This window comes from Microcebus murinus, chromosome 4 (assembly GCF_040939455.1).
Source record: "Microcebus murinus isolate Inina chromosome 4, M.murinus_Inina_mat1.0, whole genome shotgun sequence".
Lineage (NCBI taxonomy): Eukaryota > Metazoa > Chordata > Mammalia > Primates > Cheirogaleidae > Microcebus > Microcebus murinus.
Window position 1 is genome coordinate 32864168 of NC_134107.1, and position 20844 is coordinate 32885011.

At 34.5% G+C, this 20844-nt stretch overlaps 1 protein-coding gene across 1 annotated transcript in view; it reads left to right on the forward strand.

Annotated features, from left to right (window-relative positions):
• CCDC73 (coiled-coil domain containing 73) overlaps positions 1 to 20844 on the forward strand; it is a 122871-nt gene that overhangs the window by 90985 nt on the left and 11042 nt on the right. Inside the window, exons 13-14 of the mRNA XM_076002050.1 lie at positions 6340 to 6450; positions 11170 to 11304. Of these exons, the coding sequence (XP_075858165.1) occupies positions 6340 to 6450; positions 11170 to 11304 (246 nt within the window). The remainder of the gene's footprint in view (positions 1 to 6339; positions 6451 to 11169; positions 11305 to 20844) is intronic.

Here is a 20844-nt window from a genome sequence, read left to right on the forward strand (position 1 = left end):
CCTTTCTCTCTTTTTTCCCCAAATGCCTTTTTCTTTATCATAATTATTACCTGAGCCTCGATAGTACAAAGAGAAACTAGATTTTTTACAGTAAAATTTCAAAGTATCATCAAGAACAGGATAGAACTATCAGTTTTTTATTTGGGTTAGTAAAGATATTAAAAAAAACAAACAATACCATCTATCATTACTGTCACTTTATAAGAGAACATTTTATCATCAAAAGTATATTAAGGATATAATCTCAGGATAAAGGACAGTCCTTTATAAGAAAAGACACTGATGACCTTATATTGACATTTTTTGCCATGGACTAGTGAAAATTTTGTCATGGATCAGTACTTGTCTGCAGACTGGTGTCTGAGAACCATTGATATATAGCATAACAAAATATTAATGTTGAACTGTTGCTGCATTACGCTGCACAGATATCTCAAGTGTTTTCTTGAAGAGCATTCTCATTCCACCTGTACTAAAAGGGATCATTACTCTTGATAATGGCCAACTGTTTTTCAGTGCTCTGCAATCATGCTGTCATCTGTCTTACTCTTTTAGTAGTAAAATTTAGAACATAGCTAAATTCTCATGATAGAAAATATTTTCTATGATTTAATTATAATTTTGTACAGTTATGAGTATAGTTATGTTCCCTTAGTCATAGTATTAGCAAGGATAGTTTACTTAGTTTATTCCTATAGTCACAGTATTAACTAGGACAATTTACTTCGTTTTTGGTAGATTAAAGCAGTTGCAGATGGTTTCATTTGACCTTTCACAATATCCATTTTTTCAGAGATGGTTTGCAGATTTGTTAATTCAGATGCAAATAACACAAAATAATTTCCTGATAGAATATAAACTCCATGAGGACAGCAACATTTTCAATGGTGTAGCATAGGAACCTTAAAGCAGTGTCTGGCCACATAATAGTAGCTCATTAAATCTTACTAAATGAAAGAATGATGAACAGTGAATAAACTCACAGTCTTTCCAAGTTCAGATATTTCCTGGTCAGGGCTACCAGTGAAACATGTTGAATTGAACCCCACAGTCATGTCTACCTCCTTTTGAAACTGCAATAAAATGGCATTAATAAATCCACAAGGATAAGGAAATTGGGGAAGGAAAAGATAAAAATAAAGTATTAAAAGTGGGAACCAAATTGACAATTAGTAATTTACTTAGCACAGAGGAAATAGAAACCTAAGTCAAGATGCAGAAATGGTCAGGAATTACAAGTATCATGTGCCCCTCTAGAAGTAGGGTATACAACTGAAGCCAAAAACTAGAAGATTTATATAAAAAGCTATTACAATCCTAGATTCTATTCCCCATGCTATGCAAATAGGCAGCGCCTCTCTCCTATTTGGCAGAAGATTAGAGGTTTATTGTTGGAGAGTTTGAGGGATAGCAGAGGCTGGGAGGGGATCTTGTGGTGTGCTGGAGCCAGCTTTTGTACCAGTGAGTGCTGGTTATTAGATATTAAGGAATTTTGAGAACTGATTGTTAAACCAATCATAGTGTGACATTGACCATGATGGAAATATATAACACTAATGAAAATAGTAAATGCTACAGATCAGGCATTTTTTTTTAGAATCAGTTCACCAGTACATTACTGGGAGTGTGATATTGAAAACAGGGTAGAAAGTCTAAATTCTAAATGATGAGACCTCCCAGCTCAGTTTCCTCATTTAGAGGACAGCTAGCCTAACTCCCAGGCAAGAGAATGGTTCTCCTTTCAGGGGAAACTAACCTGCCCAAGAGAAAAGACTGTAGCTGCTGCAGTTAAGCTCTCCAATGAAATAGCTCAGTCAGATCAACCTATAGTGAAACCCACCATTTGACAAAACTTTCAACCAGCCTTTTAATATCACATTCTTACATATGACCAGATAGTTGAGGATTACTGGGCATTTGAAGAAAGCTTCCAATATGAAAAACAGACAAAACAAACAAATTAGGGTAATGAATAAACCTTGTAGAAACTAAGAAAATATATTTAGTTAAAGGAAATAAGAATAAATAAAATAAGAATTAGAGTGTTTCTATAAAGAAACACTCATGGCCAGGCGTGGTGGCTCACGCCTGTAATCCTAGCACTCTGGGAGGCCAAGGCGGGCGGATTGCTCGAGATCAGGAGTTCGAAACCAGCCTGAGCAAAAGTGAGACCCCATCTCTACTATAAATAGAAAGAAATTAATTGGCCAACTAATATATATAGAAAAAATTAGCCGGGCATGGTGGCACATGCCTGTAGTCCCAGCTACTCGGGAGGCTGAGGCAGGAGGATTGCTTGAGCCCAGGAGTTTGAGGTTGTTGTGAGCTAGGCTGACGCCACGGCACTCACTCTAGCCTGGGCAACAAAGCGAGACTCTGTCTCAAAAAAAAAAAAAAAAAAGAAAGAAAAGAAACACTCATAAGAGAGTCCTTAAATACATTAACAAACATAAAAAGTATAGTGGAAAGGCTGGAAGATGATGTTGAGATAGTCTTCTAGAAAGTAGAACCAAAAGACAAAAAGGAAACAGGAGAGAAAGAAAATTAGAGAGTCATTCCAAGATGTCTGATGAGTTTTAGAGAACAGAGAAAATGGAGGGAGGGGAAATGATCAAAGAAATAATACAAAAAAGTTACCCAGGCCTGAAGGATATGAATTTGTCTTGCCCAATACCAATGCATATCATTATGGAATTTTGTACTACACATAAGGAGAAGATTCTAAAACTGTAGGGAAAAAAAGTAGGTCATATGCAAAAGATTAAGAATGAGAATGGTGCCAGGCACAGTGGCTCACACCTGTAATCATAGCACTTTGGGAGGCCAAGGCAGGAAGATCACTTGAGCCCAGGAGTTTGAGGTTGCTGTGAGTTAGGCTGACTCCATGGCACTCTACTCAGGGCAACAGAGTGAGACTCTGTCTCAAAAAGAAAAAGAATGGCAACATAATGACTTCAGATTTTTCAGTGGCAACAGTGGAATAATGGAATACAGAAGACAATAGAACCATGCCTTCAGAAGTTGGGGGAAAATTGAGTGCCACACTATCCTCCGTCAAACTAATTGTAGAATAAAGACATTTTCAGACGTGTAGGATCTCCAGAAATTTACCATCCATGTGTCCTTTATCAAGAAGTAATATTAACATAAAGTTTGCACTAGACAAGGGAGTAAATCAAGAAAGAGGAAACTGACATTTAGGAAACAGACCCATGACAGAAGAGAGAAGGATAACCTGATTTGTACAGCAGACTGAGAAAGTAATAGGTCAAAATTGTAGTGGAAGGATGATTGTCTCCGAAAAACTGAGATTACCTGAAATGGTTTCTTTTAGATGAGGGTATGGTGGGGACAGGAAATGATTGACATCTGTATACTGTTTTAAGAACATGATTCTCTTGGTCATTTATTACTAGAATAGGGACTGTGGTTTGTTCTCCCGTATCTTCTGTAAACTTTATCTTAAAATACAGTATGTTATTAGTAAAATAGATACTGTAAAATATTTGTTAGAATGTTAAAGTACTAAGCATCTATTAGTTATATACCACTATAAATATTTAAAAACTGCTCTATTGTAGTCATGCACCACATAACAATGTTTCAGTCAGTGACAGACTGCATATATGACAATAGTCCCCATAAGATTATAATGGAGCTGAAAAATTCCTATCACCTAGTGACATTGTAACCATAATAACATCATAGTGCAATGCATTACTCACGTGTTTGTGGTGATGCTGGTGCAAACAAACCTACTGCACTGCCATTCATAGAAAGTATAGAACATACAATTATGGATAGTACATGATCCTTGATAATAAATGTGTTACTAGTTTATATATTTACTATACTTTATGTTGTTACTTTAAAGTATATACCTTCTACTTATAAAAAAAGGTTAACTGTAAAACAGCCTCAGACAGGTCCTTCAGGAGGTATTCCAGAAGAAGGCATCGTTATCATAGGAGATGACAGATTCATGGGTGTTATTTGCCCTGAAGACCTTCCAGCGGGACAAGATGTGGAGGTGGAAGCCAGTGATATGGATGATCCTGACCTCTAGGCCTAGGCTCATTTGTGTGTTTGTATCCTGGTTTTTGAAAAAAAAGTTAAAAAAAATTTTTAAATAGAAAAAAAGCTTATAGAATAAGGATATAAGTAAAAATATTTTTATATAGTTTTACAAAATGTTTTTACAAAAGAGTCAAAAAGTTAAAAATGGAAAAGTTTACAAAATTACAATCAGCTAAGATTGATTTACTATTGAAAGAAAAAATTTTAAAATAAATTTAGTGTAGCCTGAGTGCACAATGTTTGTGAAGTCTACGGCAGCATACAGTAATATCCTAGGCCTTCACATTTACTCACCACCCACCCACCCACCCACTCACCCACCCACCCACTCACCCAGAGCAAGTTCTAGTCCTGCAAGAAGTACCCTATACAGATAATACCATTTTCTATCTTTTACACCATATTTTTACTATATCTTTTCTATGTTTAGATATCTTTAGATACACAAATTATTGCTATTGTGTTATAGTCGCCCAGAATATTCAGTACAGTAACATGCTGTACAGGTTTGTAGCCTAGGAGAAATAGGCTATACCATATAGCCTAGGTGTGTAGTAGACTATACCATCTAGGTGTGTGTAAATACACTCTGTGATGTTTGCACAATGATGAAATCGCCTAATAAGACATTTCTCAGAATGTATCCCTGTCATTAAGCATCACATGACTGTGTATATAGCTATAAATTAAGGAAATATTACTTTTATGAAAATATTTGTTGGCTGGGCGTGTTGGCTTATGCTTGTAATCCTAGTACTCTGGGAGGCTGAGGTGGGAGGATTGCTTGAGCTCAGGAGTTCAAGACCAGCCTGAGCAAGAGCAAGACTGTCTCTAGTAAAAATAGAAAAATGAGCTGGGCATCATGGGATATGCCTGTCTGTATTCCCAGCTACTGGGAAGGCTGAGGCAGGAGGATCACTTCAACTAAGGAGTTTGGGTTGTAGTGAGCTATGATGATGCCACTATGCTCTACATGGGGTGACAGCAATACTCTGTCTCAAAAAAAAAACAAACAAAAAACCTCCAAAAAACCAAAAAATTATTCTGAGATAGAGGGAATCAAAATAGGTATTTATTGGGTGCTCTCAAAGTGCATAGCTCCTTATGAACTAGAGGAGAATATTCATGTTAAAATTGTAAAATGCTTATAAGGTGCCATGATTTTGCATAATTGTAACTTTGTGTATTGATGTTCTATTAATATAATTCGATTCTATTAATATAATTGAGAACTCTTAAGTAGATGAAATATATGAAGATTTTTAAATGAGATGGATTTATATATAGTAATATGGAAAGCAAGCAAGACTTAAAAAAACATAGTATAGAACAGATATGTATGATATGGTCTCATCTGTATTTTAAAAGATATATTTTATATACTTGTATGTTTATAGACAATTTCTGGAAGGATACAAAAGAAGTGGTTACTTCTGGGGAGGAGAACTGATAGAGGATAACTTTACCTTTATCTTTCTATATCCTTTTGTGTGGCTTGAATATTTTACCCTGAATGTACATAGCTTTAATAAAGATAAACAAATGAACTTAAAGATTCCAGATGTATTAGACATGTAGGTAAGAGTTCTTACTATTTATCTTTTTATAGAAGTTTACTTGGATTATCAGCAGACATTGAAAAACATAATATTAGTGACACTGATTTAATAGCTTTAAAGGCCTAGTGTTATAAAACACTTGGTATTATTTTTACTCTTTATAAGTTTATTTTGGGGGAGGGGTAGCATGGTGTTAATTACATTAATTCAATGAGGTAATTAAGTTAATATGGTAGATATTTAAATTATGCTTAAAAAGTATTAATTTGAAATTAAAATTAAACTTGTATTTAAGGGTTTTCTAGCCAGTTAATTTCTAAAATGGATAATGGAAAAAGTGTTCTGTGGTAGTTAAATTTCTTTAGTAGGGTTAGGCTGTATTATGCTACATTTCATACTTTTCAGTGGTGCACTTTATATTACTTTTTCAGTACATTAAAACTTATGCAGTGAAACTGAATAATGGCAATGTTTTTATACCCTTTTATAGCCATTTCTTTATCATAACCTCCCCCTATTTCCTGTTAACTAAACTATAAGCACCTTTCCATTAATTTATTAAAATTATTGTTGAGATAGCACATTATCACTGATCTGTATGGCACTTTCAGCATGTTAGAAGCAAAGGTCCAAGCAACATAAAACACATCAAAATTCATTAATGTGGTATTGATTATTTTTTGGATAATTAATTTTATTGCAGACCCTTGAAAGAGATAATGAGCTGCAAAGGGAGAAGGTAAAAGAAAATGAAGAAAAGTTTCTTAATCTTCAAAATGAGCATGAGAAAGTACTGGGAACTTGGAAAAGACATGTAGGTTTATTAAATGGTAAAATATTAAAATATTTTAAATAGTTGTAGACATTTAAAATAACTATTAAATGCAAAGAAAATATTGTAGAAATAATACAGGAATAAAGTCAGACACATTTTTTTATATTCATATTTCCAAAAAGGTGAATGGTTTTGAAAAGCTAAATTTGATAAAATTCCCTGTAATGTTTTCATGCATGGAAGACCACATAAATACATGTTCGTGTATATATACATACATACACACACACATATATATATATATACACACATATATATAATTTGAATGATCTTCCATATATGTCAAAATTAATTTACTTTTTCATAAAACCATTGCATGGTATGTTAGTAAATGATTAAAATAGAGAATTATATATGTACTGTTATTAACTGATCTATTTTGCTTTTCTCAGCAGTTTCTTGAGATATATTAGAGCCATGTTTAGATCACATGTGCAGTAGTTGAGTTCTATAGTATTAACATTTTATCCATAAGAGTTGATAAGTTATAAACATGGCTGTTTCCTTAAACCACATTTGTCTATCTTACAGTAAATTTTAATTTCAGCAAAGTAGATAAAATAATAGTGTAAAATGATATAAATTCAAGTTGTGAAATATGAAGGTTCATTTTAAAGATTGATAGATCCCCAAGATTGATTATTTTAACGTCAACTATAAATTCTTTTTAAAGAATTAGCACAGTAGAAAGTCACTATTTATGAGTTTAAGAAGCTATATTTTACAAAAGTATGATTATATTTTACACTATTATATGAATTATATACTATATTGTACTATATTACATATTATACTTGTATAATGTATGTTTGAATACTAGCTTGATAATATTTTCTGTAGATTTTATTTGATTTAAATTTTTACATAAGTAACTCTTGATTTGATTCGTTTGAAGCTAGTATTTTGCTTAATTTATAGTTTGGAGAGATCAAGTCTTCACTGATTTTGATAAGCTTTACTCAAATCTAAGAAAAATATTTTGTACTTAATTTTATCAGAATACTAAAAACTTAATAATCTCTACCCTAGTAAAGTTTATCATTAAGCAACAAGCATACCAATCTTCATTTTAGCTTCAGTTAGTCTACATTGCATCCCAGTACCTCCTTTTCATCCCCAATGTTTAAAAGAAATAGTACTGTCAGGATAAGGACAACTATAAGTGAAAAGGAAATATAAACTTAAATATGCCAAAGATGCCAAAAAAATCAGTTGAGCTAAGAAAATTAAACATTCATTTTCTCTGCATCATGCCACTTTCCCAAGGAAAAAGACAATTAAGAAAAATAATTCCACTGATGAGGCCTTGATCTATAAATTTGGATACAATTGATTTTATCTTAGAAATTTTAGATTCTATAGTCATTTCACTTCCATGATGCCTTACTATTAAACAAAATATAAATAAGTAAGAAAAAGCTGCCTTGGTTCTATAAGAGTTTTCATGAATGTGAGATCAGATTTACTCTTTAATTTTATTTCTGTCTCTAAGTTTTTCATCATTCTTGAGTGAAGGACAATAGTAGTACAGCTGCTGAGATTGGATCAAGATGTGTGAAAAAATACAGAATCTGATAAAAATAAGTTGGAATCATATAAACTGCTATTTTATATTTGGTCATTTAAAGAACAGTGAAGGAAAATGCTATGCTAATAAAACTTAGTACATATTTTTAGATAATTAAAATTCATTGAAATATTAAAATAAGTGTTATGTTTATCTGTTTTTATTTTGACTAGTTATATAATCAGTAGATAATATAGACAGACAATAAATGAGGATGTTCAGAAATTAGGGAAAGGAAGGTCACAGAAGGAATTCAATTCCTTTGTTGAATTCAATTCAACAAACACCATTTGTTGTACATATACCAATGTGTTAGCACTATCCTAGACAATGAGTTTTCAGAGACGTCTAAAATACAAAGATTACCAAAGAGCTTCCACCCTCAAGGGACAGATAACTACGGAATTAATCATGGTAGTGCAGGGTGCTTTTTAGTATTATTAACAAAGAAGTATGAAAGCACAAAATAAATCATATCCTTTAGCTAGTTTGGAGAAAGTTTTAGAGAAAAGATGACACTAGAATTTGGCCTTGAAGGATGAATAGGATTTCACCAAGCAAAAGGTACCCATTATCTGCCCTTCCCAGTTCCATCCTTTTGTTGTTCCATTTAGGCAAGAATAGAAACCATCATGGAAGCCTGAAAACTGCATTTTCAAGAATCACCTGCTCTGAATAAAAAATAGGATATGTGGATTGTGACACTGGAGAATAGGCTGAGATCAGCTTTCGAAGGGTTCCTTGCTAAGGGGTTAGGATTTAAATAATGGGAAGCCATTGAGAGTTTTAAAGCAAATAAATGACATAAACAGACTTGTGTTTTAGAAAAAATAACTCTTGCAACACTATGGAGGGTGACTTTATGGAAAGAGACCAGTAAGAAGAATAATTGTAATAATCTAATAATGAATCTATGAGGGTGTGAATTAGACTAATAGTATGGTAGTGAGAACAGTGAAGAGGAATAGATGCAGGAAGCATTTTGGAAGTAGATCTGGCATGATTAGTGACATTTTTTATATAGTGGGTATTAGGAGGGGAAAAAGCATCAAATATGACTCTAGGATTAACATAACTCATAGAATGATAATGTCATTAACTGACATAAGGAATGTAAAATGAAAAGCAGATTTGCTGGATGAAAATCATGAGTTTAATTTGAGAACTGTTGAATTTATGGTGTCTACAGGACATCTAGCTTGAAATGCATACTATCCATTTGGAAATGTGAATCTAAGGAGAGAGGTTGGGGAAGAGAGAGAGATTTAAGATTTACTAGCAAAAGATGAAAGTTGAAGTTATATGTGAAATAAAATCATCTATGGAAGGAATAGAGGACTTTAAGAGAAAAGAGCTTAAAAAAGAAACTTTGGGAATGCTAGCGTTTTGAGTGAGTGTGTGTGTGTGTGTGTGTGTGTGTGTGTGTGTGTGTGTGTGTGTGTGTGTTGGAGCAGGAGAGGAGCAAAAGCCTGATAAGAACAGTGAGAAAGATAGGAGGATAAAGAGAGCAGTACCATGGAAGCCAGGAGAAGAGGCTGTTTCAAGAACAGAGTAGTCAACACAGTCAGATGCTACAGAACTGTTCAATGGTGTGAGACTTGGGAAAAAACTATTTTGCTAATTTGCAGGTGACATTTGAGAAAACAGAACAATGCAGGCCAAAGTTAGGCTGTTGAATGATTGGGGAAGGGTCAGAATTTGAAAGTATCCAGTGTGGACTATTTTAAGAAGTGAGAGACAGCCAGTCTTGGTGGCTCACTTCTGTAATCCTAGCACTCTGGGAGGCCGAGGTGGGCAGATTGCTTGAGGTCAGGAGTTTGAAACTAGCCTGAGCAAGAGCGAGACCCTGTCTCTACTATAAATAAAAAGATATTAATTGGATAACTAATATATATAGAAAAAATTAGCCGGGCATGGTGGCTGTGCATGCCTGTAGTCCCAGCTACTCGGGAGGCTGAGGCAGCAGGATTGCTTTAGCCCAGCAGTTTGAGATTGCGGTGAGCTAGGCTGACGCCATGGCACTCACTCTGGGCAACAAAGTGAGACTGTCTCAAAAAAAAAAAAAAAAAAAAAAAAAAGGAGAGACAGAATAACTGGGTCAATGAGAAAAAAAAATAGGAATGTGAGTAGAGCATATTTGTGGGCTGAGAAGATGCTGGTTTAGTGTGAGAGACTGAGAATAGGCAGAAGAAAAGAAAATTGCTAGAGCTAGGATTAAGGGAGATAGGAGAGGATGGGATAAAGAACACATGGAGAGTTTAGCCTTGGAAAAATACTTTGCAGAGATAGGTTAAAAGATAGTTAATAGAAGAGATGAAGGGAAAGTGTTGTGAATTTATGTCTGCTGGCCTCTATATAGGGATGTATAGAGGAATATTAATTACTAAAGTATTAAGAATAATTACATGCATTTTTGGGATTTGTGATAGGAGTTTTAAAATTGTTCAAGAGAAACTTTTATAATCTTCCGTGACAAAAGAGTATTTTCTCTTCAGTGGAATTACCTTGTCTCATATTTGTGCTTTCTATGAAAGACTGCTCTCCCCAAGAAAAGATTATGAAATTTTATAGACAGTGAAAGTCCAATTTATAGATGTAAATATTAGGCTGAAATGTCAGTTTTCTATGGTATCACTTAATGTTCAGTACTCTTCACCTAGTTCAAATCTGTATATCCAGTTTACAATAAGAAAATAAATTTTTAAGAAGGCAGTGGAGGTGTAACTTTTATAGAATTTGTATGATTAAAAATAAATTCATAAATTCTCATTTGTAACAAGAGGTGGTTTAATATAGTAGTTAAGAACACAGCCCCTAGATTTAGCTTTGGATTTGAATCTTGACTGCACTTTATATCTGTGTGAACTTGGACAAGTTACTTATCTTCTGTGAGCCTCATATTTCTCTCCTGTTATTTGGGCATAATAATACTTCATAGGGTTTTTATGAGTATGCAATTATATTTATTAAGTACTCAGCCCAGTTCAATAAATGGTAGCTCTTACTATTAGTAATTACTTCGTGATTGGTTTTATTCTTTTACTAATTCATTACCAAAACTTGTGTTAATAAAGTATTTTCAGATAAAACATATTTATATGCCTGTATATTTTGTTTAAATTTTATAATAGGTTGAAGAACTTAATGGAGAAATTAATGAGACTCAAAATGAATTATCATTACTTAAAGAAACTCATATTAAGTTACAAGAACATTACAACAAATTCTGCAATCAGAAAAAGTTTGAGGAAGACAAGAATTTTCAGGTAAAATTCAAGTATGTTAGGGGGGCACAAAGTGTTAAAGAAATTAAGACCATCACTGATGATTTTCTCCTTGCTTTACAATTTAAGTTTATCAACTTTTAAAAAATTAATATATTTCATTTTTAAAGAGCTCAGTGACAAAAAATTGAAAAATGAATATAAGCATGTACATTATTAGTTAATTTTTTTATACAGTATGACATAAGGGTTGAGGGTCACTTTTTGAATATGGATTTACAGTTATTCCAGCATATACATTTGTTAAAAAGACTGTCTTCTCTCCCATTGGACCTTCTTTGAAAATCAGTTGACCAAATATATGTGGGTCTATTTTTCTTACATGCTTCATTGATTATATGTTTATATTTAAGTCAACACCACACTGTCTTTATTAGTATAGCTTTTTAAGAAATCTTAAAATGTAGCATAAGTTCTTCAGTTTTGTTTTTCAAAATTGTTTTTGCTATTCTAGGTCTTTAATATTTCCTTATCACATTTGGAGTCAGTTTTTCAATTTCTATTTTTAAAACTCTGAGATTTTGATTGGGACTAAATATTCTAGTCCATGAACATGGTATAGCTTTCCATTTACTAGGATATTTAAAAATATCTCTCAGAAATGTTTTGTTGTTTTTAAGTGTGTAGGTCTTAGAAATTTTTGTTTAAATTTATCCCTGAATATTTTATGTTTTGATTCCTATTGTAAATAGTATTTCCATTTTTTATCTTTATAATTGTTCATTACTTATATACAGAAGTGTAATTTTTTTTAGATGAGGTCTCACTATGTTGTCCAAACTGCACTCAAACTCCTGGTCTCAGGCAATCCTCCTGCCTTAGCCTCCTGAGTAGCTAGGATTACAAGCATGTGCCATTGGACTCAGCTTAGAAGTACAATTGATATTTGTACATTAATCTCATTTTTAGATTAATTTATTGTTATAGTAGTTATTTTTGCTGAATTTTGGGGTTTTCTATGTATATGATCAAGTTGTTTGCAAATATGTGACAGTTTTACTTCTTTCTAAAACTCTTGCATGCATTTTATTTCTTTTTCTCAACTTACTGCACAATCTAGGACACTCTAATACAATGTTGAATGACAGTTGTGAGAGTGAGCATACTTGCTTTGTTTCTCATCTCAGATGGAGGGTATTAGGCTTTTACCATTTCATATTATGTTAGCTGTAGGTTTTTTGTTTATACTTTTCATCAGGTTGAGAAAATTCCCTTCTATACATAATTTGCTGAGCCTTTATCATGAGTGAGTTTTTATCTTGAATGGGATGTTAAATTTCGTCAAATGCTTTTTCTAATATAGCTGGATTTGAATTGCTAATGATTTGTTAAGGATTTTGCATTGATGAGGAACATTGATCTATAAGTTTTGTTTTTTCTTATGTTTTTGCTTTGTAATCTTTGATCTGGTTTTTGTGTCAAGAGTAATATTGGTCCCATAAATGGATTTGTAATATATTCCTTTCAATGTGTAGTCTTGGTATTATTTCTTTATTAAATGTTAGGTAGATTTACCAGTGAAACTATCTGGACTTTTTCATTGTGGGAATATTCTTAATAACAAGTTCAGTATTTAAATTATTTACAGGGCTATTCAGATTTTCAATTTCTTCTTGTATTGATGTGCAGAAAAGAGTTAACTTAGTGGGCCTATGGATACTGTCTTTATAAAGACCTGCTTATAAAGTTGGCCTTTGGCTGATGGTTGGAAACTTGGATTTGGGGGGGCATTCTCACCATTTTCTAACTGATAAACATGGCTCACTGTGCCTAAACTGTTAGTGTAAGCAATGTGTTTTATTCTGAACATCTGTTTCCTTTCTAAGAGTCTAGAGTTTTGGCACATGTTAGGCAGAGGATGCCTGCATCAGTACCCCACCCCCAACCCCAAACCTTGGGCACTAAGTTTCTAATGAGCTTCCCTGATAGAAAAAGATTTACATATGTTGTCACAATTCATTGCTGTAGGAATTAAGGTGTCCTATGTGACTACATTAGGAGATGACTCTTGGAAGCTCTTACCTGGTTTCCTCCAGACTTAAACTCATGTGCTTTTTCTTTTGCCTATTTTGGTTTGTATCCTTTTACTATAATAAACCTTAGCCATGAGTAAGAGTATATGATGAGTCCTGTGAGTCCTATCAGTGAATCACTGATCCTGGCGGTGGTCTTGGGGACCCCCAACAGTCATTTGGGGTAATTTTTGTCTTTCAAGGAGCTTGTCCTTTTCATAAATTATCAATTTATTGGCTAAGAGTTGCTCATAATATTCTCTTATTATTATATTATTCTATAGGATCAGTATTGTTGTCCCTATATCATTCTTGATATTGATAATTTGTATCTTTCTCTTTATTTTTTTCCCTCCACCCCTGATACTTATCTATCTTAGTTTAGTTAGAGGTTTTCCAGTTTTATTAATCTTTTCAAAGAACCAGGTTTTGGTTTCATTGCTTTTCCTCTCATGTTTATTCATTTGCTATTTCATTGACTTTTACTATTATTAATAACATTCTTTCTTCATTCTATTTACTTTGGGTTTAATTTATTTTTCTTTTTCTTCTGGCTGCTTAAGGTTGAAACTTAGATAATTGATTATTTGCCTTTCTTCTTTTCAAATATAAGCATTTAAAGCTAGATGCTTTCCTCTACGTACTGCCTTAGTTGCATCCATGAATTATATGTAGTGTTTTCATTTTCATTCAGTTGAAAATATTTTAAGATTTTTCTTGTGCAGTCTTTTTTGACCCATGGGTATGAGTATGACCCATTAGAAGTATGTTGTTTAATCTCCCAATATTTGAGAATTTTCCAAATACCTTTCTGTTAATGATTTCAAATTTAATTTGGTTGTGGTCAGGGAACATTCTAGCTAAGACTGATTCTTTTAAATCTATTAACGCTTGTTTTTTTGCCAAACATATTGTTATTGGTGAATATTTCATGTGCTGTTGAAGAATATGTATCCTGCTGTTGGCTAGTGGAATGTTTTATAAATGTCAATTAGGTCAAGTTGGTTGATAATATTATTCAAATTCTCCATCCTTACTGATGTGTGTGTGTGTGTGTGTGTACTTGTGCTATCAGTTATTGGGAGAAGAGTGTTGAAACCTTTAATTATAACTGTGAATTTGGCTTTCTATTTTCAGTTCTGTTGGTTTTTGCTTCTTGTATCTTTAAGCTCTGTTATTAGGTATATGATTTATGATTGTTATGGCACATTTATGGTTGTTATGACTTCCTGATTAATTGACCTTTTTATCATTATGAAATGTCCATCTTTATCCTAGTAATATTTCTTGTCCTGAGGTCTCTTTTGTCTGATACTAATAGAGCTATTTCATCTTTTATGATTAGTGTTTGTATTATATTTAATATATCTTTTTCATCTTGTTACTTTAATGGCAGTATTCACTTTTTTATGTTGAATAATAACATGAGGAAGTCCTTTATTTTCTCTTTGAGAACTATTGTTTGTATTTTGTTGTAGCAAAATATATATAACATATAGTTTACTATTTTAATCACTTTTATGAGTATAGTATTAAGTTCAGTGGTATTAAGTACATTCACATGTGGGCATGGTTTTATGCCAATAAAATTATATTTAGGAAAACAAGCAGCAGGCTAGATTTGGCCCTTTGACCATGTTTTGCCAACTCCTGCTCTAGGGTGTAATTTATTGTACTATATTTTCAAATAATATACCAAATTTATGATAAGGTAAGAAACTTATAAAACTACATTATCGTTTTCTCCAGTCCTTTGTGCTATTGTTATCATACATTTTATTGTATGTTACAAACCCCACAATATATTATTTATTATACTCTTAACAGTCAATTACATGATAAAGAAAATTAAAATTAGATAAAATATCTTTTCTATTCATCACCATATTTACTGTTTCTGTCATAAATCATTCCTTTGCATAGCTCCAGGTTTCTACCTGTTATCATATTCCTTCATCCTGAAGAACTTCCTTTAACATTTCTTTTTGTGTATATTTGCTGGTAAGGAATTCTCTTGGCTTTTGTCTGTCTGAAAAAGTACTTAATTTTCCTTAATTTTTAAGGATATTTTTACTGGATATAAAATTTTAGATCGATAATCTTTTCCTTTTGTTAATTTTAAGGTGCCATTTCTGTTGTTTTGCTTTGCTTCTGGCAATAATTCTGGGACAATTCTTATGTTTATAATCCCTCTTTATAAATGTCTTTTTATCTCTGGCTGCCTTTTAAAGTTTTTCCTTCATGACTGTTTTTTTTTTTTTTTTTGAGACAGAGTCTCACTTTGTTGCCCAGGCTAGAGTGAGTGCCGTGGCGTCAGCCTAGCTCACAGCAACCTCAAACTCCTGGGCTCGAGCGATCCTTCTGTCTCAGCCTCCCGAGTAGCTGGGATTACAGGCATGCGCCACCATGCCCGGCTAATTTTTTTTTTTTTTATATATATATCAGTTGGCCAATTAGTTTCTTTCTATTTATAGTAGAGACGGGGTCTCACTCTTGCTCAGGCTGGTTTCGAACTCCTGACCTTGAGCAATCCGCCCGCCTCGGCCTCCCAGAGAGCTAGGATTACAGGCGTGAGCCACCGCGCCCGGCCCCTTCATGACTGTTTTTAAGCAGTTTGATTATGATGTACCTTGGTATGGTTTCTTTGTATGTATCTCTCTTTAAGATTTTTTTTTTCTTTTTTTTTTTTTTGAGACAGTCTCACTCTGCTGCCGGGCTACAGTGCCATGGCATCAGCTTAGCTCACAGCAACCTCAAACTCCTGGGCTCAAGCAATCCTACTGCCTCAGCCTCCCAAGTAGCTGGGACTACAGGCATGCACCACTATGCCCAGCTAATTTTTTTCTATATATATTTTTAGTGGTCCATCTAATTTCTTTCTTTTTTTAGTAGAGACAGGGTCTTGCTCTTGCTCAGGCTGATCTTGAACTCCTGAGCTCAACTCCTCAACTCCTGAGCTCCTGCCCACCTTGGCTTCCCAGAGTGCTAGGATTACAGGTGTGAGCCACCGCACCTGGCCTTTCTTTGGGATTTATTGCATTTCTTGGATCTGTGGGTTTAAATTTTCATCAGATTTGGAGAATTTTTGGTCATTATTTCTTCAATATTTTTTCCTTCTCCCTTTTCTCCTTTTGTGGGACTTCATTTACACATATTAGACTGCTTGATATTGTCCTACAGGTTACTAAGGCTCCACTTCATATTTTTTTCAGCCTTTTTTCTCTCTTTGCTTCAGCTGGCAGTATTCCTACTGTTATGTCCTGAAATTCATTTATCTTTCTTTCTAAAATGTCTGATCTGCTAGTAAGCCTAACCAGTGAGTTTTTGTTGCAGATACTGTATATTTCATCTCTAGAATTTCCATCTAGTTCTTTTTTTGGTATTTTTAATTTTTATTTTCATTATGTTCATATTATTATCCTTTAAATAGCTGTTTTAAAGTTCCTTTATTAATTCCATCATCTCTGTCATTTCTATATTCGTTTTCATTGCTTTATAAGAGATAACATAACAGGTTACATTTTCCTGCTTCTCTCCCTGTCTAGTAATTTTTACTGGATTAGAACATTTTGAATTTTACATTGCTGATTGCTAGATTTTGTTGTCTTCCTTTCAAGAATGTTGAAATTTCGCAGGCAGTTAAGTTACTTGCTGATAAGCTTGATCAATTTGAGGCTTGTTTTTAAATTTAAGGAAGAATCTAGAATAGCCCTTAATCTAGGGCTAGTTTAAACCTGCTAGTAGGGCATGATCCTTCTGGGGTCTCTACAAAGTGTCCCAGGTATTCAATAAGTTCTTTCCACTCTGGCTGGTTGGAACCCAGATCTGTGGGAGCTCTGGGAATTGTTCAGCTTACAGCTCCCCTGTAAGTCTTCATGGACTTTTACTCCTCACATGTCTAGTTTAATATTCGGCAATAGACTGAATGTGCAAATGCCTGGAACTCTTTTTCTGCATAGTTCCCTCATCTTCAGTATTCTGCCTTACAAATTAATACCCACCTCAGCCTCTCCAGACTCTAATTCCTGTCTTGCCAACTCAGTGAGACCATCCTACTTTACTTTGCAAGAGTATCTCCTCCTCGTGCTGTGGTGTAGAGTATCCAGGCAGTAAGCCTGAGTAATCATAAGGTTTATTTATCTCATTTTTTCCTTTCTCTCATAGAACACATTTTTTCACCATATGTATTCCATTGTCTGAAAGCTGTTGTTTCATACATTTCATCTAGTTTTCTAATAATTTACAAGAAAATTGGGAAGGCAAGTCAGGACTCTGACATAGCTAGATGTATAGGTCTAAATTTGAAAAATCAAATGCTAAGTGATCTAGGGAATTGTACTATCTTAAAGAGCTCTGTAATTAGTCCCTTTTAAAGCAAATATTTTTATTTTTTGTACTACACATATACTTTTTATTAAATATTCTTAATACATGTCCTTATTCACTTATTTAATTCATTCTTTTACCTATGTACTTATTCAATAAACATTTATTGAATGTCATCTATGTGTCACATACTGTGGAAGATTGGGGGAATACTATGAAAGAGACACATACAATGCTCCAGGGAACTTCCAATCTAGTAGAAGAAATGGGTTAAAAAGCAATTGTAGGCTGGGCGTAGTGGCTCACGCCTATAATCCTACCACTCTGGGAGGCTGAGGTGGGCGGATTGCTTGAGGTCGGGAGTTCGAAAACAGCCTGAGCAAGAGTGAGACCCTGTCTCTACTATAAATAGAAAGAAATTAATTGGCCAAATAATATATATAGAAAAAATTAGCCGGGCATGGTGGCTGTGCATGCCTGTAGTCCCAGCTACTCGGGAGGCTGAGGCAGGAGGAATGCTTGAGCCCAGGAGTTTGAGGTTGCTGTGAGCTAGGCTGATGCCACAGCACTCACTCTAGCCTGGGCAACAAAGTGAGACTCTGTCTCAAAATTATAGTGTAGTGTGGAAAGTGCTTAAATAGCATATCTAGAGCAGGTTAGTGGCTCAAAGGAAGGAGAGATCAACTCTACTTAGGTGAGGAGGGGATGTTCTTTATCATTATTGATATCACTGGACTACTCTGGCACTTTCCTAATACGTCTCTCTGCCTCCTGTCTTGCAGACTTCCTAGGTGCAACCTATCAGTGATTCATAGAAATTAGTTTGGTGGTTTGTGACCCAGAATTCTTTTAAAAATGAGATAGAAAACATTAGAATGTATCACAGTATATCAGTGTGATATATTTGGTATACTCATTGAATTATAAAACATATTTCTTTTTTTTTTTTTTTTTTTTTTTTGAGACAGAGTCTCACTTTGTTGTCCAGGCTAGAGTGAGTGCCGTGGCGTCAGCCTAGCTCACAGCAACCTCAAACTCCTGGGCTTGAGTGATCCTTCTGCCTCAGCCTCCCAAGTAGCTGGGACTACAGGCATGCGCCACCATGCCCGGCTAATTTTTTTTATATATATATCAGTTGGCCAATTAATTTCTTTCTATTTATAGTAGAGACGGGGTCTCGCTCTTGCTCAGGCTGGTTTTGAACTCCTGACCTTGAGCAATCCGCCCGCCTCGGCCTCCCAAGAGCTAGGATTACAGGCGTGAGCCACAGCGCCCGGCCAAAACATATTTCTTATTGCTGATTTCAGACAATGAAGTTTGGAAAACATTAACCCATTCTTTATACTGCAGCCAGAATGGTCTCTCCAGTCAGATCATATTATTTATTCCTTGTTTAAAACACTTCAGTGACTTCCCAGAGTCTTCCTGGTAGAGCTGAAACTCCTTAGCATCCTGTATTAAACCCTTAATGACTTATCCCAGCTTGCCTCAAGCCATCTCTTTCTATTCCTCTCCCAGCGTCTAAGCTCTAACTAAACTGTATCACTCATAGTTCCTTGAACAGATTCTAATCTTGCTTGCTCTCAAACATCTATATATACCATTTGTTCTCCCTGGAGTGCCTCCTTATCCCCATATGACTCCATATTATACCTCAGGTATGTTTAGTTATCACCTTTTCTCAGAAGCCTTCTGTGACTCCCCACAGCAGGGAAAGGACTGTTCCTCTGTGTGCCTATAGTAGCTTGTATTTATCCCTCTCAGAGCACTTACCACATTTTATTAAAGTTGCCTGTTATTTCTTTTCCTATCTTAGTACCAAACTATAAGTTTTTAGAGGGCAGGGACTGTATTTTGTTTATCATTGTATCCCAAAAGCTTAGTGCAGTGCTTCACATGTAACATGGCTTAATATTAGGTCATTAAATATGAAATATCTGATTTCAAATAAAAAATGTAGTATATTATATCTCAAACAAGAAGCAGTACCATCAATCAAAGTATGCGCCTTAACTATCAACCCAATTTTGCCATCTTAATGGTAGCTTGTTTATGCCAGCAGTGAAGAAGCCTGGAGAGCAAGTGGCGATGAAATCACAAAAGGCATTTTCCACAGCTTTTTGAGAATTGAATATTTTTCCTTTCAAGAAGTGGTCCAAAGCCTGGAGGAACTGGTAGTCAGTTGGCGCAAGGTCTGGTGAATACAGTGGATGATGACAGATAGTTTCCAAGTCTAGCTTCTGTAGTTTGAGCAGCATAGTTTTTTGTGACACATAGTCTTGCAGGAGAATTGGCCTCTCTATTGACCAGTCTCGGTTGCTTCATGGCAAGCATCCTTATTTCATCCAGTTGGTTGCAGTAGACATCTGCTATAATTGATTGACCAGGTTTCATAAAGCTGTAGTGGATAACAGTGCTGGACCATCACACACACGCTATTAGATTTTGTTGATGAATGTTCGGTTTTAGACTGTGTTTTGTCTGAACACTTGCAGTTGTCAAAAAATCTGAGTAGAAATGGTTTGCCTTTATGTCGTGACAGCAAAGAAAGGCAAGCTTCAAGATGATTTCATCTCTGAGGCTCATTTAATTCATACAGTACTCATCTATCCAGCTTCTTTACCTTGCCCATTTGTTTCAAATGCTCCAATATTGTTGGAATAGTAATGTCAAATTTTGCTGCTAATTCACACATAGGTGGAGATGGATTCACTTCCACTACAGCTTTCAGCTCATCATTATCCGCCTTGGTCCTCAGGTCACCCACATCGCTCATTTTCAAGAATAAAATCACCAGAATGGAACTTCTCAAACCACCAATGTACTATGCATTCATTAGACACATCCTTCTGAAACACATTGTTGATATTTTGAGTTGTCTGTGCTGCATTGGTTCCACAATGGAACTTATTTGAAAATAACACGAATTTTTGACTTATCCATGGTTTCACAAAAATTGCTCTAAAAAAATAATTTGAAAGATAATCACACGCCAAACCATGCATTTGAAGGACTGAGGACATACCTTCACAATAAAAATAAAACAAGATGTGTCAAAGTGAAATGTCAGAGATATCAACTGTCAAACTTAATACTTAAGGAAATTGGACATTTGATACTTAATAACCTAATATATAGAGGAAGAAAAACCATATTGAATTGATTCACTGTTTTAAAGATACAT